Here is a 25,200-nt window from a genome sequence, read left to right on the forward strand (position 1 = left end):
GACTGAGACAAAGACTTTGTCTATGCAACATAAAGTGGAAGAGAGTGGAAATGATTTCTCAATAATCTAGTTTTATTTGGTCAAAGTATAAAAAGAGGAACAGTGGATAGCTCACTGGGCCTAGAGTCAGGAGGATTTGAATTTAAATCTGACCTCAGATAGATATTAGCTGTGTGACCCTGTGTGAGTCATTTATCCCTGTTTGCCTGAGTTTCATCATCTCTAAAATGAGCTGGAAAAGGAAATGGCAAACCATTACAGTATCTTTGCCAAGAATACTCCAAAGAGGGTCGCAAAGAGTTGGACATGACTGAAACGAATGAACTACAACAACCTAAAAGGAGGAGTGACCTTTGTTTGAGGGCTAATATAAAATCAGAAACTTAAATAATAATGAGTTTGTAAAGTCCCTAAGGGCAGAGATGCCAGATCTCTAGTATTTTTGTATTACTACTAGTGCCATGTAGCTTGAACAAAGAGACTAGAGAGAAGGGAATGAAGTGAAACAAAGTGGTGGTTTTGACAAAATGAAAAAGTGGTGGAGGATATCTAGGGATCATTGTTTGCTCCTGAGCTGTCAAAAATCTTTTATCAATGACTTGGATAAAGGCATAGGAATCATGCTTGTTAGATTTAGATGACACAAAGCTGGGAGGGATAGTGAACATGGTAGAAAACAGTCAGGGCCCAAGAGAATCTTGACCAGCCAGGTGAAATTCAATATGGATGAATGTAAAGTCGTACCCTTGGGTGGGTACAAAAAAATCAATTTCTCAAGTACAAGTTGGAAGAAGGTTGCTTAGGTAGCAGTTGTCATGAAAAATATCTGCAGGCTTTGGTAGACTGCAAACTTAGTGGGTCCACTGTGTGATGTGGCAGCCCTGCCACAACTCCTCCTTATCAAAAAAAAGCTAATGTGATCTTCAGCTTCTTTAAGAAAGGCATAGCTTCCAGGAAGAGGGAGATGGCTCTGTATTTGCCTTTTCCACCTCTTTTTTAGGGTATTGTGTTTAGTTCTGGGCACTCCAGTATCCAGAATGATATTGATAAGCTGAAGAGTGTCCAGGGAAGGGGAACCAGGATAGCACTGAGTACTTTTCATGAGGATTAATTAAAGAAACTGGAGATGTTTATTCTGGAGAAAAGACTGGAGTGGGGTTGGTGGAGTGGGTAGGAGGGTGGACATGATAACTATTTTCAAGTATTTGAAGGGATGTTATGTGGGAGATTAAATTTATTCTGATTATGCCCAGAAAGTAGAACCAGGAACAATAGGTAGAAAATGAGAAGCAACCAATTTAGCCTTAATGTCAAGAAAAATTTCCTATTGATTGCAGCAGTCCAGAAGTGGAATGGGCTGCCTCAAGAAGTGGTGGTTTCCCTGTCCTTGGTGATCTTTATCCAAGTCTGAATGACCGTTTGTCAGTCATATCGTAATAAGAATTCTTTTCATGTTTGCGTGGGACTGGGTAATTGTTGATGTTCCTTCCAAGTCTCCAATCCCATGTGATTCTTGTAGACTGTGCTGGTAGAGTGTATGCTTTGATAGGTCCCACTAAGAAGAGATTTCACTTATGATTCCAGGAATGAACTGTATGTCTAGTATCTAAGGATCAACTTAGCTAAGTTCACAGAGATTCATCACTAAGGGGCTGGCCAACATCTGACAAATTTTTGGTCCTAACAACTCATACAGTCACCTGATAGAGCATGAAAGGCTTGTGATCTGCACTTGTGGAGGAAACCAAAATGAATGGTCTGTGTAAGAAAATAAGAGAAATTATGGGCTGGAATAGTTGGCAGGTGGTGGAACTTAACAGAAGAGGTGAGTTTTAATAAAGGTATGAAGGAAGGTCACTCTTAGTCCATCTGGCAATTAGACAAGAAGGTTAACTAGGCAGATCTGTGAGCTGAGTGTGAAAAAGTTAGGAGGCAGACCTCTTTAATACCTACTTTTTTGCTTTATGCTTCATGTCACATACCACCATTGCTACCCAGTCTCCCTCCCTCACTATCCATACTTTCCCTCTAGTCCACAAGATATTGGCCAACACCATGATTCTTAAAATAATCCAACTCAGGATAGGCAATAATAATAAAATAAGGGAAACTTGGAATGATTGGAAAAGGAATTGTTGCAATCAGAAAGTTCTGTTCTTACACTTAAGAAGCTTCTTTAAATTCCTGGTTCTTGATATTTGTTAGATATTTATGAGACGCCAAATGTATTTAGATGTACATCCTGTTCAATTTCAAAGCAGCTCCATTAGGTCATCCCTATTAAGTCAATATTCCATAGCCTCAACCTCATCTTAAATTAGAAGACTGGATATTGTTTTGGATGTTTTAACGACTTAATTGGATAAACTACTCAGCCATCAATCATTTTCTTGGCCTCTTGTCCAATGTGACAGCTAGGAAAAAAACAAAACAAAAACAAGGAGCCCAATCCATTGCCTGAGTTGGTGGTTCCTTGTGTATAGCTATGACCTAAATCAAGGGGATATGTTATTAAATGAGCTATGGAATTGATTAGGTTGGTTTGATCAGGCACTTTACCCAAAGGAGGAGGGGGGACTCTCAGGTAGAGACAGCTAGAGTGACTAATGAATATCCATGAGAGCAAAAAAATTTTGATTTCAAGGTGATTCCACCACCTATATGTTCACCTTACTTGATCTTTTCAAGATTGATGTCCGTAAGAAGTCTATCTTTGTCTACTTCAAGGTAAAACCACACAGCCTCTAAAATCTGTGGGCCAGCTATGTCTGACCCACCTACCAAGAGCATTTATGACATGCAGCTTTGTTTCCCAGATCCAGACGAAGAAAGGACCCAGTGACTATCAGTGCAGCAGATATGCATGTCTTCTTGTACCCTCGCTGTTTGAGTGAACATGTCAACATGGTTTGTATAGCATAGTAATAACAATATTGCAGACATTTCATAGTTCTTTAGGATTTGGAGAGTACATATGTATGTGATTTCATAAGATCCTAACAATAAGCCTGTGAGATATCACTATTTCTATTTTTATCATAATTTTACTAATGAGGAAGTGAGACTCCGAACTGATGACATGCCCATGGTTACATAGCCAGCTAGTATCAAGGATAAGATTTAAACCAATGATACATGGGTTATGTACAATGATATTTAAATGATACATTCCTTCAGATCAAGTCTGCACAACCAGAGTAAAACAGAGAGTTGTGGAATAGCTTAGCACCTTCAGATAATTTAAATCAAAATCCATTGTCCTCTTGCTTGAATTTAGTGAATTGGATGAGAGCTGTCTCATATCATAAAATAACTTCACAACCTTCCTCCTCATCATTTTATTTGACAGGATATCTGTAGTTATGATGCTAATCTGAATGAGGCCTTTATTTGAACATTTTTTATGATTCAGCTTTAATTTCTATTTAGAAACTGGATTTGATTAAAAAGTGAATTTTTAAGTGTTTGTGAGAGAATTCAATTAAAATAGGTCATTCTCAGGGCTTGGAAAACAGTGGCAGGCCTTGGGCAAATTGAAACGAAAGTTATAAAATCCAACTGGACGCATTACAACATTTGTAAAGATGATGCCTTATTTAATAGGCTCAGTTAAAAAAATATTTAGTGTAGGTCAAAGACATTAACACCTAAAAAATATTTTTATAATTTTTACCCCTTCTAGTTAGAACTAGGGACAGGGACCCCTGTTCCCCAATCGCTAACATCAACTATTCATTGCTGGGCATTGAGGAAAGTCAATTTGTTTCCAGGACTTACAAGTGAATCAAATGGAGACAACAATGTTAATGGGGGAAAAAGGCACTCAGAGATGTTTGCATAAAAGACACTTTGTCATTTGAAAGCATTATTGAATATTTTTTTGTCTGCCTGAATGTGCCAAATGGCTTAGAGAACAAGCAGGCAAATTTATGTAAACCTTTTGAACAATGTCCCAGATACTCGGTGATAGGCATTATATATATTTATGAATAAATAAATAATATAAACATTATTTTAAATTTTGATGCCTCATCAATATGATTTTGGGTGTTAGCCAATGAGCCTGACCTATGTCATTGAAATCAAACATATGCTTTAGTAAAAGTATTTTGTAAATATTGTGAAACCCAGAGGTGAAGCATAACACCTAATGTTTGAGTCTGTAAATAAAAGTAAATTGCATCTTGACTTTAAATGTACTAGAAATCATCTCCCTCCCATAGGATTGCATTGAGAATTCCCAGGGTGATCTTGCTTTACTTCCATGTTGTTTCTCATGTGGCAGTTACTCACTGTCTCCTGTTGCTTTGCATCACCCTACAGTGAAAAGTCAGAGCCTCAGAAAAACACACAAAATTATTAGCTGTGAACAGTGTGTCAAGGACATAATAGATCTCCCAGAGTCACCCAGTGCTGATAGGTTGGCAGAGAACTGGGAGATGGGAGATAAGAGTTAAAGAAACAGTATGTTTGGACTGGGTCTCAGCTTAATCTAAATGGGTTCAATAACAGACCATGAAACGTGACAGTGGGCCTGCAGAAACTTGCTGTGACATTTCAGATTCTCCCAACTCTTCTAATTAACCATTTCAAGTATAATGAACCTTAGAGCAATACAGATTTAATAAGACTCATATATATACTCTGCCTGGAATAGCTTACAGCGGATGGTCCAGCTCTGTTCAGGCAATGGACTAGAACCAGATGATAACCTAATTTTGACCTTTAATTTCTATAATACATGGTGATTCAGACAGGCATTTTTTTTTTGAAGCTAGAAACTACAGCCGAATTCTGTTATAAAACGGCTTGTCATTATAGGGGTTTGGACACAGTCATTCATTCACTCAGCAAAAATTTATTAGGTGCTCATGAAGTGGAATGCAATGTGTTGGTGCTGGGGGTGAGAGAAAGGCAGATAAAGCTGCAGGATCTTTCCCCCAAAGTGCTTATGATCCAAAAGAAGTTGCAAGACAGGGATGTATAACAATGGTACATATTAAAATATAAGTGCATATAAGAATGGCAAAGTGCTGATTTCATATGAGGAAGAGATCACTGCCAGCTGAGGAAGCTAAAGAAATCTTCAAAGGTCCTTTAACATTTGATTCAGATCACCTATGGATGGCTAGAGAAACAACAGCCAAGAGGTAGAGGCTGGAGCAGTAGTGGGCAGAGGGTTTTCTAGGTGTCACCAAAGGCATAAAAATGGGAAAGTATCAGGGCATTCTCATGGGAAAGGAAGTAGTCTATAGAGTAGGTGAGGGGGAGTATGAGATAATTCTGGAAAGATGACTTGGAGACAGACAGTGGAATGCATGATAACGAGTAGGATAGAATGATGAAACTGTGTCCCTAAACAAAAATATAAGAGATGCCAAGCTACGAGGGATTTTGGCATTGACCCCAATGAAAGACAACGTTGTGAGTGAGGGGTAATGTAAGTAGAGAGGATAATAGAGACTGAAGAAAATAGGCTCTGTAGGCCTCTGGCAGAGTGAGCTAAGAAATAATCCAAATAGCCCAAGGAGGCAAGATAAGCCTGCAAGTAAACAAAGTACTTTGAACTTGGGAGCTGGAATCTGTAATAAGGAACTAACAAACTAGCTAGTCTTTCCAGGTGAGTGTAGATAAGATTACAAACAGCCTTCAGTTTTCACCTACTACCTCTTCTCCTTTGCTAGAGCTTCAGGAAGCTCCAGAAATGGGGGGAGCCTATTGCAATCTGTCTTTAGAACAGCCCTGGGAGATTTACCCTTCCCTTAGGCAAGGGGAACAGTGGATATATTGCAAGCTTAGTGGAAGATTGGCCTCTGGAGGCTTACCAAGGTAGATAGGCAGACAAGTCCTGCTTTCCCAAGGGAAACAGTGAGCATTCGCTAACCCCTCCCACTAACAATTATGCATTTATGTTCAATTTTAGGCGAGTTAGGCCATGCTTTCTTTGAGGCCAATTAATTCATAAAGCTGGCACCACATTTCTGCTTTGTTATTTGGCATCCACACTCAAGGACTTGAATTCTTCACCCTAGACCTCGAAGAATAACTGTGATACCTAGGCTGGGATGGCTATTTAAGTCTCCTTAAGCTACAGAGTGTTATTAAAAGACAATTCAAATGCCAACTCAAATGGCATTTATTAAGTGCCCACTGTATGCTAGGTCCTGTGCTAATAGCTGGAGATAAAAAGTGAATAAATGGTGCTTAATCTTTTGGAACTTTCTCTTCAGTGGTGGAGATGACATGCAAACAACTATGTATGAACAAGGTATATACAGGATAAATCAGAGATAATCTTGAAGGGAAGGCATAGCCCTAAGTGCAGCTAGGTGGCGCAGTGGATGAAGTTTGGGGCCTGGAGTCAGGAAGACCTCAGTTCAAATCTGGCCTCAGACACTAGCTGTGTCATCCTAAGTAAGTCACTTAACCCTGTATGCCTCAATTCTTCATTGGTAAAATGAACTGCTGAAGGAAATGACAAAACGCTCTAATATCTTTGCCAAGAAAACACCAAATGGGGTCATATTGAGTTAGACCAATGAAACAAATGGACGCTACCACCAACAACATTAGCCCTAAGAGGGATAGGAAAGGCTTCTTGCAGAGGGTAGGAAGGGACAAATGAAAACTGCTTTATTTACTGAAACGACTTGCATGACCCATTGTCAATCTCAGGAATGCAAAAGCTAAGGGAGAGAATGCTCTTTCCTTCTAAGCACAGTATCCTCATACTCCACCCTCATTTTGTGTTAGGAGTCATTGATTATCAGAGTACAGGTAACCATTTCAATAAGAATTTTGCACAATGGAATTCTAGGAAATTTATTTGGTTAATAAAGAATGCAAAAAGATCTTAACAAGACAGAACAAGGGACTGTATCTAATAAGGATACATTTAATAGGAACAAACACTTGAGTTAAAAAATTAAACGTACAAGTAAAGGATGGAAGGGAGGCATGTCTAGAGAGTATTTAATATAGAAATTTGATGGTGAGGGGATTTAGTCATCTGTAGGTTCAATATGAGTAAAAAGCATGACATGATGATCTTACTCAGACTCAGACACTCAAAGGAATTTATATTCTCACTGATGTGAATATTCCATGCAATGATTTAGATCAAAACTCATTTATACCTAACTATCCTATGTGACTTTTATCTGTGTCATTCCATAACTTCATAGAATCAATCAATCAATAATTAATCAATATTTACTAAGTATCTACACTGTGCTAAGTGCTAGGGATAAAGAAAAAAAGGCAAAAGACAGTCCCTGTCCTCAGGGAGCTCACAATCTAATGACCTCAAGGAACTTAGATCTAATAATTTACAATCAACATGCAAACAAATACAAACAAAGCCACCAGAATTCTAAAGTCCTTCCTTTTTTTCTCTTGACATTGTAAGAATACTGATAGAGTTGTTTACCTGTTGTTCCTCGATCTTGACACATGATCACATCATTTTTTTGATCATTCATTTCTTGGATGACATTCTTTATTGTAGTTCTTATTCAGAGATCTTTATTTATCATATTTTGTATCCTGTTCACACCTATCAAATATGTATTTTTTCACTGACCTTTCAAATCCTCCTTTTAAATATTTTGGAAACCATGGTGTGCCATGATTCACAATTGCACAGCAATGCTGATAGGATACTGGCATTCAAAAGCTAAACTTTTGTTTCTTGGAATATTTTGGAATCATTAAAAAGGACTTTGTAATTTCTTAAAGTCAATCCAACTCATCCATCCATTTGTCTAAATCAGGGCTTTCCTTATTCCTTTGTACTATTTGTCCAAGAAAAATATCCTAATGGATGAGTGCTATAGATTATCCATCTAACTTTATGACAGAGTCTGGACAGTAGACATTTTTTATCCACTTGTTTTTTCCTATGTAGATGGTTAGATTAAATTCTTTTGAGTTTAAATAGATCTCTTCCAGGGGTCTACGTGGTGTTCCAGAGCTTGATGCATCTAGCACAATGCCATATGCAAACAGGTGAATCTGGAGGATCTTATTATATATGGAGCGTGTATTGGGTGTTCAGAAGGACTAACATCTCTGGTGTGAGAGCTTGCCAGGCCCTTTCATGGCTGCTTATCCACCTTTGGTGTGCACCTGATTCACCCAACTCATTTGTGGCTTTAAGAAGTTATAGCATGAGAAGAGACCACATTCCACTAAAACTGACTTGGCAGATAGGCTAAACCAGATTGAGGTAACTGACAGACCTACAGCCTGTTGGTGAATAAAGGGATGTCTACCCCAAGCAAATGAAGATTTCTTTTCGGGCAGAATGAGTGGATGAGAACAATTTGTTTAGACACCAAAGTTGTCAGGGTCATTCACTGGATCCTAAGCCATCACCAGTCATTCTGGCTTTTATATTGCTACCGGACTTCAATGTCTCAGGAAGACAGAATGAGACTGATGACTAGTGAAACTCTGCCTCACTTACATCCAATTCATGAGCAAAACAGCACATCATCCATACGAATCCCTCTTCAACTTGGACTCTGTGCTAACCTTACTCCACAATAGAGGTTAACATCTCTAGCAAGCATATATCTTTCTGATACATTCTTGTGTCCTACTTGATATATATGATCACTGAATAGTCAAGATTATCTCTGTTGTTATGTCTTTCAAAAAATCTTGATATATTTTTTGATGCATGGTTGGGAGACATTTTGTTGGGAGAGAATCTTTAACTAATCAAATGCTTTTTAAAATAATCAACAAGAAACACAGTAAGATTGTGTATTTTCTATAGCTTTCCATTTGTGTGATGGTTAAGATGTGATATATCCTGAATTTTTTTTTTTGATAAAACTTGACTGTTCTCTACTAATATATACTTAATGATTCTTATCAATTAGGCATGTGGGTTCATAGTTGTTGATGTTCTCTCAGGAACCTTTCTTTGCTATTAATAAATAGCTCTGATTCTGTAGCTGATTCTTTGTTGTGAATAAATCCAGAAATTTTTCCCTCATGCCTTTGTTATCCTCCCTTTTTTAGATACCTTGGGAACCAGTCCCCAAATGCTCTCATAACTGTGCTGCCTCCAACTCAGATCCTCTTTGTAGACTAGTTCTAATCCTCACTTATTCCTACTTTTGCATCAAAGTTGCCAAACATCAAGTAAATGCTGATTTTATTTGGAGGGTCTTATTGAAGTCTTCCTAGAATTTCTCCATCTCTTCATCCTCTGCAACAGATGTTGGTGCTTGAACTGAAATTATGCTCATAGAGGGATTTTTGTACATACTTATCATAAGCATCACAATATCAGATGACCAAATGTCCTATGACATGATTTTTTTTGTGTGAGGATTACTTGTGGTGTCATGATAAAACTAATTCTTCTCTCTCCTTTATTTATCTTTCCTATAAGACTATGGCTTTTAGTTTGAATTAACTGGGGTATGATGAAAGAGGTTGTTCTACTCTCTGTTCTGGCAAGACTATATCTTGAGTATTGTGTTCAGTTCTAAGTCATGTTTTAGGAAGAATGTTAATAAACTGGAACAAGTCCAGAGAAGCCCAATCAAGGTGAGAAGATAGGAAATTGTACCATATTAAAGATAATTTCAAGGAACTTTTCATGTTTAAATAAGAAGAGATGACTTGAAGGGACATGATAGCTGTCTTAAAGTATCTGAAGGGATACTATTTGGAATAGGTATTGGGTTTGATACATTCACCTTCTGAAGGCAAAACTAAGAGTCATGGGTTAAAGGTATGTGAAGCCAGAGTTTGGTTTATGGATAAACTTCCTAAAGATTAGAGCTATCCAAAAGTGAAGTAGGCTGCCTTTGGTCACAGTAATATATATTACTGGAGGTCCTCAAGCATAGACTATATCAGAGCTTCCCAAACTTTCTGGGCCTACTGCTCCCTTTAAAAAAATTACTCAGTGCTCCCCTGGAAATCTACTTTCTTTAACCCTTTAATGATTTAAAAAAAGATTTGCATCATTTCAAAAATATATGATATATATTTATTTAAATGATGGATCTTAAATTTAATATTTTATTGCAAATTTGTGTTTTTCTCCTGCATTGAAATTTTGACAATGCAATATTGGGTCATGTAACCGTATAATATCATACTGTAAACAAGCCATTACATACACATATTCCTGCCAATATATACTATACATTCCAACAATACATGACAAGCTTTCCTGCCAACACTTGCTTGCTAAGACCTGTCAGGGGACTTGACCACTGATCAGTGATAACTTGCATTTTATGTGCTTATTTGGAAAGTAACGTAATTGCTATGACTTTAATTCTGCTACACAATAGATGAAACATGTATAAATGTTTTTTAAAATTTTTCTTCCCTTCTTTCTTTGTGCTTCCACAGCCCCTTTATTTTTAATCAACTCCCCCAATTGTACCCAAGGCTACTACCACCCCCCTGGATTGTTCCAATGCCCCCAAGGGGACAGCATCACCCACTTTGGGAACATATGGGCTAGATGATCCCTTTTAAGGCATATTATAGATGATATTACTGTTCAGGTATATGCACTAGATAACTGCTGAGCTCCTTTACAGTTTTAGAATTCTGTGATTCTAATGTGTCTTACTCTCCTACACTAGCATTATAAAAGGATTAGCCTATGTTTAGGAATTATATATCAAAATGTGAGTATTTCGAATAAAATATTGGCATTTACTTGATAAATAGATTTAGCATATTCTGCTCAGTTTTGAATGCTAATTGAAGAGAAAATTTGAAAAAAAATATTGTACTGCTATTTTGTTGCATCTTCCATTAAAGTCCTAGCTTGACTTGCTTATTGTGGCATTGAGATGAATCAGTCGATCAATATTTATTAAATACCTACTATGTGTTAGGAACTTTGCTGAGCACTAGGGATACAAAGAAAGGCAAATGACAGTCTCTGACCTCAAGCTGTTCACAAGCTATAATAATAATAAGGGAGATAATAAGCAAAAGCATACAGAGGATAAATAGGAAATAATTAACAGAGGGAAGAGTCTATACTTGGAGGATTCACTGAAAGCTTCCATAGAAGGTGGAGTGCTAGTTGGGACATGAGGGAAGTCAGGAGGCAGAGGTGAGGAGGGACAGCCAGAGACAATGCTCCCAGCGGAGAGATGGAGTGTCTTATTCTTGGAACAACAGGGAGACCAGTGCCTCTGAACTGAAGAGGATGTGGTGGTGGTGAGAGGGAGGTGGTACTAGGATGTGAGATGACTAGAAAGATAGGGAGCAGCTAGGTTAGGAAAGGCTTGGCTTTCTTGAAGGTAATGTCCATGAACAAACTGCATGTTCAGCAGGGAAGATATTTTGTGTGATATGGCAAAAGACTGCTTACCTCTTCTAAATAAACAGCTGAAGAGATTCACTGGTAGGTTGATAATAAGGTGATATTTTTGCCATAACAACTCATGAAACTAGCTAGTGAGGTGTGGTGTGGTTATAGTTTTTTGTTTGTGGGATGAACATTTGTTAAGTGCTCACTATATGTTAGGCACTGTGCTAAGTGCTGATAGCTATAGTGAGGAAAAATCAGGGATCTTTAAAAGTATTGATGCACATGTGAAGCATATTCAAGAATCCATGATTGATGGTAGAAATTATTTTAAGGAGAAGAGTTAGTAATTGAGTTAATGCTTGCCAAGTATATGGATTATTCTACTCCTTTCAGCAGACTGGAAAATTCCTGTGGTGTCAAGTCATTAGAGGGGAATTTTCAAGTTTGGAATATCTTGAGTATTTTTGTGATCACTAGGAATCTGTGTAACTACTAACAAAGCAGTTAAAAATATCAGATTCTCAAGAAATAGTTATTAATTTAGTATTATCAGATTTTTTTAAGCAAAGAATATAAATTTGCCTGTGGTTTGTGCATATATCTGCCTAGATATGGGGACAGAGATGTGTGGAGCCTGTGGGGTCACAGTTTTCAAAGTGCTTTATAATGATATTAATGATAACATTATTAGAGCCCTCTGAGGTAGACTTAAAGAGTGACTCCTATTTCGTAGGTCTGAGAACTGAGGCCAGAGGAAATGAGTAGCTTAAAGTTATTGGTAAAAAGAGATGAGAATATCACAATTTTGTGTGTGTGTGTGTGTGTGTGTGTGTATGTGTGTGTGTCAGAAAGTCCTACAGTAAGATGACATCTTCAATGAACTTGACTTTAATTCCTCCATCCTTGGCCACTCTACTTCTAGCTGATCAAGAAAGTGGATGTCTAGACCAGGAAGGGTTCAGAATTCTGGTAAATTCTAGAAAAAATGGAAAGTCAAGTCTAGGTTCTCTGCTGTGAGTCTGGTCTACTGGAACCAGAATGGGTCTTTACTGGCCTGTGTAGAGATGTACAGTATCAATATCATTGTCTAACTTAGAAAATATAATATACAAGGTGGAAAAACCAACCACCATCAGAGGAGGGCCACCAGAATGATAAGGGAGCAGAAAGCCATGTCAGTATAGGCCACTGATGAAGGAAGTTAGGATATTTAGTCTAGAGGAAAGAAAAGAAAGCTTGATGTGGAAGTATGACAGTTGTGTTGTGTTATTTGAAGAGATTTTCTATGGAGGATGGCTTAACTTTATTTTGGTTGTCCCTATTGGGTAAAACTAGAACCAATGTGTGGAAGTTACAGTGAAGCAGATTTCAGCCCAATATAAGAAAAACTTCCTATTAAACTGTGCTCCCTTAAGGTGGAGTAGGTTCCTCATGATGGTCTTCAAGCAAAGGTTGAAGCCACTGGGGATGTTGCAAGTAGAATTCATCTTTGTGTGAGGGATCAACAAGTCAACCAATACTTAAGCATCAAATACCACTGCTTTTTGTATTAGGATATAGTACATGGAGGAATGGGACTCTAGGAGGTTCATTAACCATGGGGAGAAGATGAAAATACTCCCAGGGAATCCTTTGTACTTCTAGGGGGAAGGGGTATCATTTCTAGCAGCTCTGGTAAAGAGCTGAAGCTACCTCCAGCGAGACTTTATTTTGGACATATTTTTCAAGTTGAGTATTGGGAATCATAGAACATGTTTTCAATTCTTTGAAAAAGACTCGGAGATCCTTTCTGATCTTGACATGCAGTATGGCATAATGGAGAGACCGACAGACTTACAGTCCTGCCTCAGACACTTAAGAATGGTATGACCTTTAGTTTCTTCCTCTGTACAATTGGGATAATAATAGCTATTTTAGAATTATTGCAGGAATCATAGAATTATAGATTTAGATCTGGAAAGGACATCAGAATTCACTGAGTCCAATACCCATTACAGCTGAGAAAACTGAGTCTCATGGAGGTTAAGCTCTTTGCCCACAGTAACTGAGATTGTAATAATAAAATATAAAGCACAACATGAATGTTTCCTATTATGATCTAGCCCAATCATCTCATTTTACAAATGAGAAAGTGGAGGTCCATAGAGGAAGAATAACTTAGCCAACAGTTATTAAGTAAGCCAAGATTAGAACTTAATATCGCTGACTCTGACTCCAGTGCCTTTTCCACCATACTCCCATGAGACCTCTATGGACTCTCTGGAGTCAAATAATGGACCATTGGAAGCATGGTGGGCAAAGTGCCATGCAGCAATTTGCTATTCACTATCAGAATCCTTTTCAAATACAGGCGACAGGTATAATGAGGGTATGGTTATAGGATGACAATGAACATTATCAAACACTTTCAGGTTTTCAGAGTACTTTATCTATAGTATCTCATTCAATCTTCACTTGAGTTAGGTGCTATAGATATCATGATCTCCAGTTTCTAGATGAGGAAATGGATAGAGTAAATGACTTAACCACTTGATGATCTCTAAGATCCTTCTATCTCCAGATGTAAGATCTTTTAATGAACCAGAAAAGATTTTTCTCAAAAATTTGGTTACTTAATTTAAGTTTTAGAAGATGGGTAGGAATTTGAGATGGGCTGGATGCAGGCAAAGGAACTGGGCCTGATGGACAAATAAGTTGTTAATGACTACTTAGCTCACAATGGAATCCTGGCCCCTTCCACTTCCAAGTGAATGGAAACTTCTGTTTTCATTATTATTTCTCCCTCTCTCTTCCCCCCATCCCCATCCCACATTCTACATAATGCACACATGTATAAGTACAATACAAAGTACTAATGTCCCATAGAAACCTGCTGTGGTCTTTGATGATAAATATTTACATTCAGTACATGTTTCTTGATGTCATAAGTGTAACCAAATTCTGTTTCCTTTTTTAATCAGGAGGCTGGGATGCAGATGGAAAAGGCCCTAATGTCTGGGACACATTCACCCATCAGGGAGGAGATCGAGTTTTCAGGAACCAGACTGCTGATGTAGCTTGTGGCAGCTATACTCTGTGGGGGGAAGATCTGAAATGTATCAAACAGCTTGGATTGACTCATTATCGCTTTTCTCTTTCCTGGTCACGTCTGTTACCTGATGGGACGACAGGTTTCATCAACCAGAAAGGCAATTGTTTCTTAAAAATAGAAGGTTGCAGCTTTAATTCAAGGTTATTGCTGCAGTCTGGCATAATTAATCCAGTGTGCTCTTCTGCAGTGCAGCTCTGAAACTGCAAGTTTTGGGTGGGAGGGGGGAAGCTGATTATGGAAGAATTTTTTTTTAATGGGCTTGCATTAGTTGCCTAGTTAATATTCTAGGCTCCTTGAATATTTCCTTCTTAGAGGCTGGAATAAGGATTTTGTTTACTTAGGGTGCTATTTGGTTATTAGCCTTTGATGCAATTCAAAAGCATGACATATGAAATGGTTTTGAGTTGCTTAGAATTGTGTGGAGCTCCAAAAAGGCATGCATAACTTAAGCTGTTATAAATTTAAGTGGAAATTAAAGTTGGATAGTAATTGCTTGATTTATAGCAATAAGTGGTTTATCTGTTAAGAGTACTGGGTTATTTATGGGGCCTATCCACTGCTCTTACTTAGCATTTCACACTGTCCATCTGTAGAACCTTTCCTTTAAATAACTTCTTCTTGTGGAGTAAATTATCTTACCTCAGACCTCAGCATTTTGATGTTATGGTGGTGATGCCTGTTGGCACAATTGAGAGATTTTGAAGTTAGAGGTTCATTTTTATACAAGGTGATTATATCCCTGATATTCCAAAATTGAAATTCTCTTAAGTACTCCCAAGTCCTGAGCTAACTCTTAGAAAATGTGGTCTTGATCCAGAATGAGAAAGAGATGAGCAAGGTTTCTATTTGCTTTCCAAAGGACCTTAGCCATGCAACTGAAGTTAGGCAAATTCTTAACCTAACAATACTTTCAGATTTTGTCCCATTGCTATAGATGGCCACTTAAGAGGTTTAAAACAAACAAACAAAACAACCCAACAACTTATTTGTCCATCAGGCCCAGTTCCTTTGCCTGCCTCCACCCCATCTCGAATTCCTATCCACCTTCTAAAACTCAAATTAAGTGACAGATTTTTCAGAAAAATCTTTTCTGGTTCATTAAAAGATCTTAAATCTAAACGTAGAAGGACCTTAGAGGTCATCCAATCCAACTCTCCACCTCCATCTCCATTTCAAAGATGAGGAAACTGAAGCCCAGGAAATGAGATGACTGACCCAAGATCATAAAGATATTAAGTGTCAGAGGCAGGCTTGAACCTAGGTCATCTGAGTCTAGAACCAGCATTCTTGTATTGTACCATGTTGCCTTCCGAGCTCCCCCAGTTGGAAATTGCCATTCTCCTCTTGGATCTCAGATGACACTTTTTATACATCTTTGCATGCATTTAACATATTTTTATATGTTGTGTCCCATTCTCCTCTCCCCACTCCACCTCTGCTCCTCTTTAGTCAGTAGAATCCAAGAGGGCAGGGACTTAGCTGAACTCTTTGATCTTATCCACTACACTATGCCCTAGCAATGACCTGCACACAGCTCTTAATGCATGTTTGTTGAATTTTGAAATCAATTAATTCAATCATAGGCTAGTTGAAGTAGCAGATGGTATGCCTGTCTTCAAGAACTTCCAGTTGAAGAGTGTTCAGTTGAATTAATGATTATCTATATGCATATATATGTTGTTGTATTGTCCTTTGTTCTCAAAGAAGGTCATGACATCTAGATGATGACATTGCAGTTGACTTTGATTTGAGTCAGGGAAGGCTGTGCAAGGTCACTAGCCTCACCTTCTTCTCCTGAGCCATCTGGGTCCAGTGGCCTGATATTTATCAGGATGACTGGAGATGGCCCAGGATGTGCATATATACATATATGTATACATATGTATAATAGCAAGAATTTATATAGTGCTTCATACATGTAAAGTTATTTGATCCTTACAACCACCCTGTGAGGTAGGTCATCATTATTATTTTATAAATGAGGAAACAGAGTCAGAAAAAGGGTTGTGATTTATCTAAGGAAGTAGGATTCAATCGCAGTAGCGCTAAACACACATGTATACATGTATTTGTACATAGATGTATATGTGTATAAGTATGTATGCATCTATGTATATGTATATATGTGTGTATATGTATGCATGTATGCATGTGCACATACTGTAAGTGCTACCTGATTAGTAGATAAGGAATACGAAAAGGATGAGAGGAAAGGAGACATATGACATGCTGGTATGTGTCCTGTTTCCTCTGCTAATATAAAAAGCTGAGGGCATGGATGATGTCCCCACTATTTTTGTGTCATCTTTTGCACCTACCATTATGACTTTTCATGTAGTTTGTTGTTCAGTCTTTTCAGTTGTGTCTGACTCTTCATGACCCCATTTCGGGTTTTCTTGGCAAAGATACTGGAGTGGTTTGCCATATCCTTCTCTGACTCATTTTACAGATGAGGGAACTAAGGCAAATGGGGTAAGTGACTTGCCCAGGGTTACACATCTAGTAAGTGTCTGAAGCTGGATTTGAACTCAGGAATATAAGTCTTCCTGACTCTAGACCCAGTCCTCTATCCACAGCGGTTAGTGACATTAAATTGTTGTTGAATGAATGAATGGATGAAATTGGGTGAAATGTGAATGGTTGCTGGTGTAATTGGAACAACTTAAGCCAGGTGATGCTTTTCCTGGTGATAATTCAGTAACAAATTCAACTGAACATGTTTTCGACTGCCACTTACTATGTAGAAGGTGCTAGGGATATAAAAATGAAATAAAATACAGTACTTGTCTTCAAGAGACTTATTGTTTAATAGGGAGGAAAGACATGTGCACCAGTAACTATGATACAAGTCAAGGAATGAGCTATAGAGAGAACTAGGCTGATAGCCCTAAGAAATCCAGGGGGGAAATACACACACACACAGAACAAGAGAGACAGAGATAGAGAGACAAGGGGAGAGACAGAGAGAGAGAGATCATAAATGAGTTATAAAAATAACTAGGCAGATAACTCTAAGGAATGCAGAGGAGGAGACAGACAGAGAGAGACATAGTCAGAGAGACAGAGAGACAGAGCGAGAGAGAGATCCAGAGAGAGAGACAGAGACAGAGAGACACAGAGAGACAATGAGATCATATTTTAGCTGAAATATTCTAAATGACAACAGTATGCCTTAAGGACTTAGTTTTTAGGGGTTTGACCCTAGTTTTTTTAAAAGGTGCCTGATTAGTATTAAATACTTTGTACTGAGTGAGACCAGTTCGCCTTAGGTTCAGACCAGCTAGTTATCACTAGGCAGGAGTTCACTTCTGGACAGTGATCTGTTGAAGGAATTGAAATGGTACAGATCAGAAAAGGCCATCATCTTTTTATAAATATTTTCCCAAAAAACATGGGAAGAACCAGAAAACCCAGAAGCACTAGCCTTTCCAAAGATCTCCCATAAATGATTGACTATCGTTTTGGAAACCTGTAAAATCTTGTCTTTTGGGACTTGAAGGAGATTTCACGAAATGAAATTGTTCCACATGCTTTTCTCTTGCAAATGTCAAGTTTTCAGGACTTAAGAAGAAGAGACTGGACTTTTTTTTCCTTACTGGCTTCATATGTTTCTGTGTGTCTGGACATTTATAGTACATTTTAAAATGGACCCTATTAAAAAAATATTTTTTAAGGCCAATCCATTAAAGTTCCTAGTAATTCCTTAGAAAAATGAAATCATATTAAAATAACAACAACAAAAAAGAACTCAGAATCAAAATCTTAGACTCAAAGAATCTTGGAGCCGGAAACTAGCTTAGAGATCATGCAGTCTAACCTTCCACTCAATGTGGGAATCCCTGCTACAAGTAGCAGTGAGAGGTGGCCAAGCAGCATTTGTTACACAGGCTTTTAGTGACAAAGATGATTAAAGTAATACGATATGGGATCCTTTGAACAAAGGCTAGAGAATAAAAGGAAAGGGAATGAACTTACATAACATCTTCTGTGTGCCAGGCACTATGCTAAATGATTTTTTACAATTTTATTTTATAATTGAAAAAACCAAGGCAAATAGAAGTGAATGACTTGTCCAGGATCAGAGGCTCAAGTGAAATTTGAACTCAGATCTTTCTGACTCCAAGCCTAGTGTACTATCCACTGCACCACCAGCTGCATCTAAAGACCTAATGAAGGTTAATGACTGTCAATATACAATGAGAATTCTTATAAAGTTTTGGGGGAGATGAGTTGAGGGGGTCCATATCTATGATTTTTTTTAAGTGTAGGGAAGAAGTCTTAGTGTTGAAATTCTCTCCACTGATGCAGATCAGTAATTCTTTCATAACTTTTATTTTAGAGAATTGCCTGGACCTCTGAGAGATCAATTGATCTGTCCATAGTCATGTCTAGCACATGTCAAATAAAGACTTGAACCTAGATTTTATTGTCTCCATGATCTCCAAGGTGACACCTATACCTACTATTTCCTGACCCTTCTCCCCTGCTCTTTCCCAACCCCTTTGAGAAAATTGCAATTTGGTTATGCTTCATGCTCAAGGAGGATAAAAGATATGGACTTGAATTAAAGCCAAAGAGATTTTATTGACCAATGAGCTACAGAAAGAGATTAGAGAATCTTTATCCTGGGAAATCTTTAAGAAAAGAATAATGAACCATTCTCTATCCTGAATGATTGAATATTGAATTGTCTGCAGTGGGGTCCAGGACCATATCCTCCATTGATGGGTTTTTTTTTCCCATTCTAGATATGTGAACAAAAAAGATGTTTGTTTTACAAAATGCATATATTCAAAACTGTATTTATAACAAAATTGTACTAGCCCCAAGACATAAATATAGGGCCCTTTGGCAATTTGCTTCTCTATTACATAATTAGAGGACCCAAGAGTCATCTGCATAATTATCAATATTACCTATAGCAGCCTTGAAAAGAAATTCAGAACTCTTCTTTTTCAGCCTGCAGCCATGTGAAAGAATTTCTCCAGTACTGAATTTAAAAAGTTGCAGAATAACTCATAAGTGCCAACTCCCTCCTGTCGTGGGCCCATACCACAATTCCTCTTCTCCTACAGGATGAGTAAGCTTTACTCTCCAGAAGTAAAATGCTCAACATTGTGAAGTAAATTATTGACTAGCAGATACCTTGTTGCTTGGAACTACTTGGAAGTAAGAATTGACTTCTATTGAATATTTTATTTACCTGCAGTTCATCAAAGGATAAGGACCAGGCTTGAATTTACAGTCCATAGACTGATTAACAAAATACATATTGTTATGTATATTCAGTCTTGTTTTCATTGGAGACTTGGTTGTCGTGGTGGTGGTGGGGAGGTGTTCAAAGTACAAATGACTATTCCTGCCCTCTTATAGCTTAAAGCCTAGTAGATGGATATGAGATACACATAGATAGCTATGATATAAATTAATATACACTAAGTTTATTAGAGAGGAGCAAGCAAAGTCCTGTGTAAGCTCTGAGGGGAAGATCATTATTGATCAGGGGACTTTAGAGGAGATATCAGCTGAGCTGGGCAGTAAAATATGAGTAGGGAAATAGTAGGTGAAGAACGGTACGAGGGTGTTCCAGCTACAGGGAGCACCTTCACCTTTTTTATAAACCCAGGATTTAGAGCTTAAATGGGTCTTGGGGACCTTCTTATTTGTCTCCATTTGATAGAGATGGACATTCAGAAACAAATACATTAAGTGATTTGCAAAGTAGAGATAAGTTCATACAGATGGTAAAGTAACTGAGTGGAACTTAACTTAACTTCCCATCTTCCACTTCCAAATCCAATACATTTTTTTTTTTTGACCTACATCATGTTGTCTCTCTGTCCTTGCCTTCAGGTGATCATAGGGAGTGAGCAGGTAAAAAAGCTTTTTTAGACTAGTTCAATTTAATTCAATAAATAAATTAATTAATTCAACAGGAACCTACTGCGTGCAAGACACTATGCTAGACAGTAGGGGTACCAAGACTAAACTGAAATTCTCTGCCCTCAAAAAGCTTATATTCTATTAGTGGATGGGAGACAAATCATACCATATGTTCAGATAAGTGTAACTGAGTTCAGTGCCTCAGACTTTGGGCTTATGTGAAACAGGTTCTATCCTGATGCCTACCCCCATAATAAGAAGCAGTTAGGTGGTGCATGGATAGAGTGCTAACCCTGGAGTCAGAAGGGCTTGAGTTCAAGTCCAGCCTAAGACACTTAGTAGCTTTGTGACCCTGTGCAAGTCACTTAATACTATTTGCCTTAGTTTCCTCATCTGAAAAAATGAGCCCAAGAAAGACAATTTTCTTTACCAAGAGAACTTCAGATGGGGTCATAAAGAGTTGGACATGCTGAAATGACTACAATAAAACCCCTAAAATTTCACTTTCTCTTTGGCTCATTATACCCTCACCCTAAGTTTACACTAAGAAATCTTTAGGCTATAGCTTATGGCCAGGTTTCCACAAATGTTAGGAAGCTATAAAAATACTCAGGATAACAATGTCCCTGTCAGTTAGAGCACTACCTTTATTCTATTACACGGAGAATGCTTTGTTTTGAATTATAATTGTCTTAGAATTTAACTCGGACATGTTTTAAATGATTTTTTTCCTTATTAATTTCTAGTCTTTCAAAAACAATGACTATTTTTTTCCTCTGTCATTTTTTCTTTTAGGAATTGATTATTACAACAAGATGATAGATGACCTGCTAGCAAATGGTGTTATACCTGTGGTAACTCTGTATCACTTTGATTTGCCCCAACATTTAGAAGATCAAGGTGGCTGGAAAACTGGGGCAATTGTTGAAGTTTTTGATGCATATGCCCAGTTTTGCTTTGGCACTTTTGGGGATCGGGTCAAACTGTGGATCACTATAAATGAGCCCAATACCCTTGCTCTGTTAGCTTATGACAAAGGTATATTTGCTCCAGGTGTCCCTAACCCTGGAAACAGAGCTTATCAAACAGCTCATAATATGATCAAAGCTCATGCCAAAGCCTGGCACAGTTATGATTCTTTGTTCAGGAAAAAGCAAAATGGTCAGGTGTCCATGTCATTGTTCTCCCCCTGGGTAGAACCAGCCGATCCTACATCCGCAGCTGACCAGGAAGCTGCAAAAGGGATCATGGCCTTGGCCCTAGATTTATTTGCAAAACCTATATTTATCGATGGTGATTATCCTGCTGTCCTAAAGTCCCAGGTTGCTGCCATGAGTAAAAAGCAAGGTTATCCATCGTCAAGACTCCCTGAGTTCACAGAAGAAGAAAAGAGGATGATCAAAGGCTCTGCTGATTTTTTTGCCATACAGTATTATACAGCTTGCTTAGCAAAGCACCAAGAGTATTCAGAGGGAGAACTGAATATTCTCAAGGATATAAATACTGAGGTATTTCCTGATCCATCCTGGAAGGTTTCACAACCAGGCTCTTGGATCTCTGTGACCCCATGGAGTATTCGGAAACTCTTGAAATATATTAAGGTAAATATGTACACATTTGTATTTATTTGCATATATGTACGTACTCATTCACACTTGGGTGGTGTAGGTGTTGGCTTGAGAGAAAAATCAGATAGAGAACAAGTATAATTGGACAAAGAAAGCTAAAAGCCATATGAAAGGAGGTCAGTTGGGGCTGAGATCTTGAAACCAAGAGTGAAAGTTTAAATCTCATGTGAGAGTCTGTTAGGAATGACTGTAAGGTAGTGAGAAAGAGTGATGCCTGGTCCAATCTTTTCCAATTCAATCCAACAAGATGTTATTAAGCACCTCCTGTGGGAAAGGCACTGGGCCAAAGCAAAGACAGATCCCTTCTCTCAAGGAGTATAAATTCTATTGGTTTAACTTCTCACCTGATAGTAAAGTTGTTTTTATTGTTAAGCTTAACTTGATATAACAAACACAGAAAATCAGGTTATGGGTCTGGAAGAAAGTTCTTGTACATACTCTTTGCTTCTTGGGGAGGGAGGGGAGTGAAGGTGGTGTGGACACTTAGTTAGTTGAAGGGTAGAGGAGATAAATGAAAGCATTTGCTTCAAGCAGGTAGACATATTTTTACAACCTATTCCGAAGATGATCCGATCATAAGAACATATTGAAGGTGGTAGATTACATAAGCTCCTTGAGGGACAGACACCAGTTCACGTTTGGCATCCTCAGTACCTAACACATAGCAGGTGATTAGGAAATGCTTCTAGGTTGATAGATAAATATGGAATCAAGCAATGAAAATTTTCTGTGCCAAATAGAAGTTTTCCTGATCCAAAGAGTTGTTAGAAATGACTTCAAGGATGCTATGACTGTGAGCTCTGAAAATGATTATAAGTATTACAAGATTGAGACACTTTCATTTATACTGGATGGCACATAACAGAACCGAAATGAACATTTCATCTTGTCAGTCATCAGGACCCCTCCTGTGGGGTTACAGGGGATGCAGCTGCTGGCAGCACTAAGGGGTTAAGGAGTAGTTACAATAAGCAGATGCTGATGCAGGGAAGATATTTCAGTCTTCTCATTAAAGTAAGAGTCATTTCACTGTCTTCATGGATATTTGCACAATTTTGCTTTTCCATTGTTAGTCATAAAAGGTCAGCTCGTGGAAAATTAAGTTAATAGGGTCAGTGCGATTTGATGAAAACTAGTTTGGGGGTTGTGGATAAGAGAAGATAGAGGGTAATGCACCTGATTTTATGAGCTTTTTTTACATCTGTTCAGAATAAAACTTCTGCTCTCTTGTTCTAGGATCTGTATAATAACCCTGTAATTTACATCACCGAGAATGGATTTCCCCAGGGTGACCCTGCTCCACTTGATGACACTCAACGCTGGGAGTATATCAGACAGACGATACAGGAACTGTACAAAGGTACCATTTGAAATGATGAAAGATCAATTGTGCAAACTTAATATAATTTTCCTATGTGCCTATTTGCATTCAGCAAAGACCAATGATTTTTGAAGCTGAAATTCATGTAAATCAGTATAAAGTAATGTGATTAGAAAAAAGTGTTTGGGAAGAGGGAAAGTGAGTCATTTTAGTCTATCTTCAGAATCAAATAGAAAATGAACACCTGTCGAACTTACTTTTGTAAAACCCAATCCCAAAGGTGAGAAGAGCAGGGTACTTTAATCCCCAAAGATTATCATTTCCCCACTCACATATTTGTTTGCATATTTTAATAAACCACATACCCAGACATAGCCTGACAGCTAGACAATGAAAAGGTCCTTTTAATTAAATATTAGAGCAGTAAGCTTCAGAATGACAATGAATATTTTTATTTAAAGAAATGACCAGTTAACTCAGGAAGAAACAGTTCTTGCTGTGTCAGAACTAGGCATTGTGTTTTAAAATATTAATGTCTTCTGATGATTAGATTCCCCTGAATTCTCTTCCTTGGTAACCAGAGGTAAAAGTGTTCTTATATGGGATTTTTTTCCACTTCGCCCTATAGTTTATCCATTCCTGGTTATTTTGTGGGTTTTTGTGATCTGTAGATCATAGATTATCACCAGTTCCAGTTTGTAGAGGGAAGGAAATGACTTTCCAAGAACATTTTTGTCTAGCACTTAGCGCAGTGACTGGTACATAGTAGGTGCTTAATAAAAACTTTTTAACTAGCTACCACTGATAAAGCAGGGCAAATTGGATCTCTTGGCCTCTAGTCTTATACCTCTTTGGGTGTTAATCAGGAGCAAATATTTTATTACTATATAAAGTTATTTAATCAGTAATATAAAGCCTTTCAAGTTTTCAGTGCAAATAAAGGGGTTTGCTGAAGCACAAACTGGTCATATTTTACTACAAAATAGTAACTCTGAAGGTTAACATTAAAAATGAGTGATGTTATAGGTGATGGGGGGACTGGGAAAGTCTGTAGAGGTACAGGAGACAGGGAACAGCTATATAAAAAACCCCATTAATTTCTTAAAAAGGAAGTGGATTAAAGTCTATAGAGTCCTAAGCATAGAGTCAGAGAGGATTGGGTTCAAATCCTAACTCTGATACTTATGTAGGACCCTAGACAAGTCACTCCATGTATCCCAGACAACTCCCAAGGATTTATCTTTTAAATCATAAACAGGCAGTTTCTTTTGCTGTTGGAGGGAATTTCTATACCAGAGGTCATTCTTATGGAGACATCAAAGAAGGATGTTAGTGGAGGAGTTTCATTTTGTAGTGTACATGGTCTTTATTCATAGCTCTCTCTTAGTCTTGGCCTAATCTCTGACACAGGTAAGCAATAGCCTGGATGTGAGGGACCACCTTGCTCTGTGACCTTGGCTAAGTTGCACATATCATGGTACTGAGTTTCTCATCTGTAAAACAGGGCTGCACAGACTTGCTTCCTTCACAAAACTCCCTTAAGGCATAGCTGATGATAATGATTGGCACGAATTCCATAAGTAAAAAGCACCAGGTGAACGATTAAAAATAATAACCAGCCAAATAAGCCATTAGCAGGAGCACAGTAGGTGAGAGTCTAGCCAAAACCCAGGGAGTCAGATGGATGATGGTTCTGTGATTTCCGTGAACAAATCGTTCCCCCCATCATCACATATAAAGATGGGCTCATAATGACACTAGAGTTGAATCAATGACGTTCTCCTGGAGATCTTGTCTCTCTCATTAGAGAGAATTCTACCTCACTTAACAGAGCAGTAAAAAAGTAAGCTGTCTTCATTTCCTTTGGGGGAAAGGGGCAGAAAAGGAATAAAAAAATCCATTTTCTTTTTTTAAAAAGAATGAAAAGAGATCAGTTTGGGTTCAGGTTATGTTCTCTGTGTTACATAAGTAT

General features: G+C 38.0%; 1 protein-coding gene across 5 annotated transcripts in view; it reads left to right on the forward strand.

The window, feature by feature from the left end:
- Nucleotides 1-25,200, forward strand: part of LOC140511308 (cytosolic beta-glucosidase-like) — a 408,352-nt gene that overhangs the window by 147,137 nt on the left and 236,015 nt on the right. For 4 of the 5 annotated variants that reach the window (XR_011969491.1, XM_072620370.1, XM_072620371.1 and 1 more), the window contains exons 2-4: nt 14,266-14,493; nt 21,075-21,880; nt 23,144-23,267. Coding sequence is in view for 4 of the 5 variants with exons in the window: in XM_072620370.1 (XP_072476471.1) it covers nt 14,266-14,493; nt 21,075-21,880; nt 23,144-23,267 (1,158 nt within the window). In the remaining variant the exon portion in view is untranslated. The remainder of the gene's footprint in view (nt 1-14,265; nt 14,494-21,074; nt 21,881-23,143; nt 23,268-25,200) is intronic. The other variant, XM_072620372.1, reaches the window with a different exon arrangement.

The sequence above is a fragment of the Notamacropus eugenii genome, chromosome 6 (genome assembly GCF_028372415.1).
Source record: "Notamacropus eugenii isolate mMacEug1 chromosome 6, mMacEug1.pri_v2, whole genome shotgun sequence".
NCBI classification, from domain to species: domain Eukaryota; kingdom Metazoa; phylum Chordata; class Mammalia; order Diprotodontia; family Macropodidae; genus Notamacropus; species Notamacropus eugenii.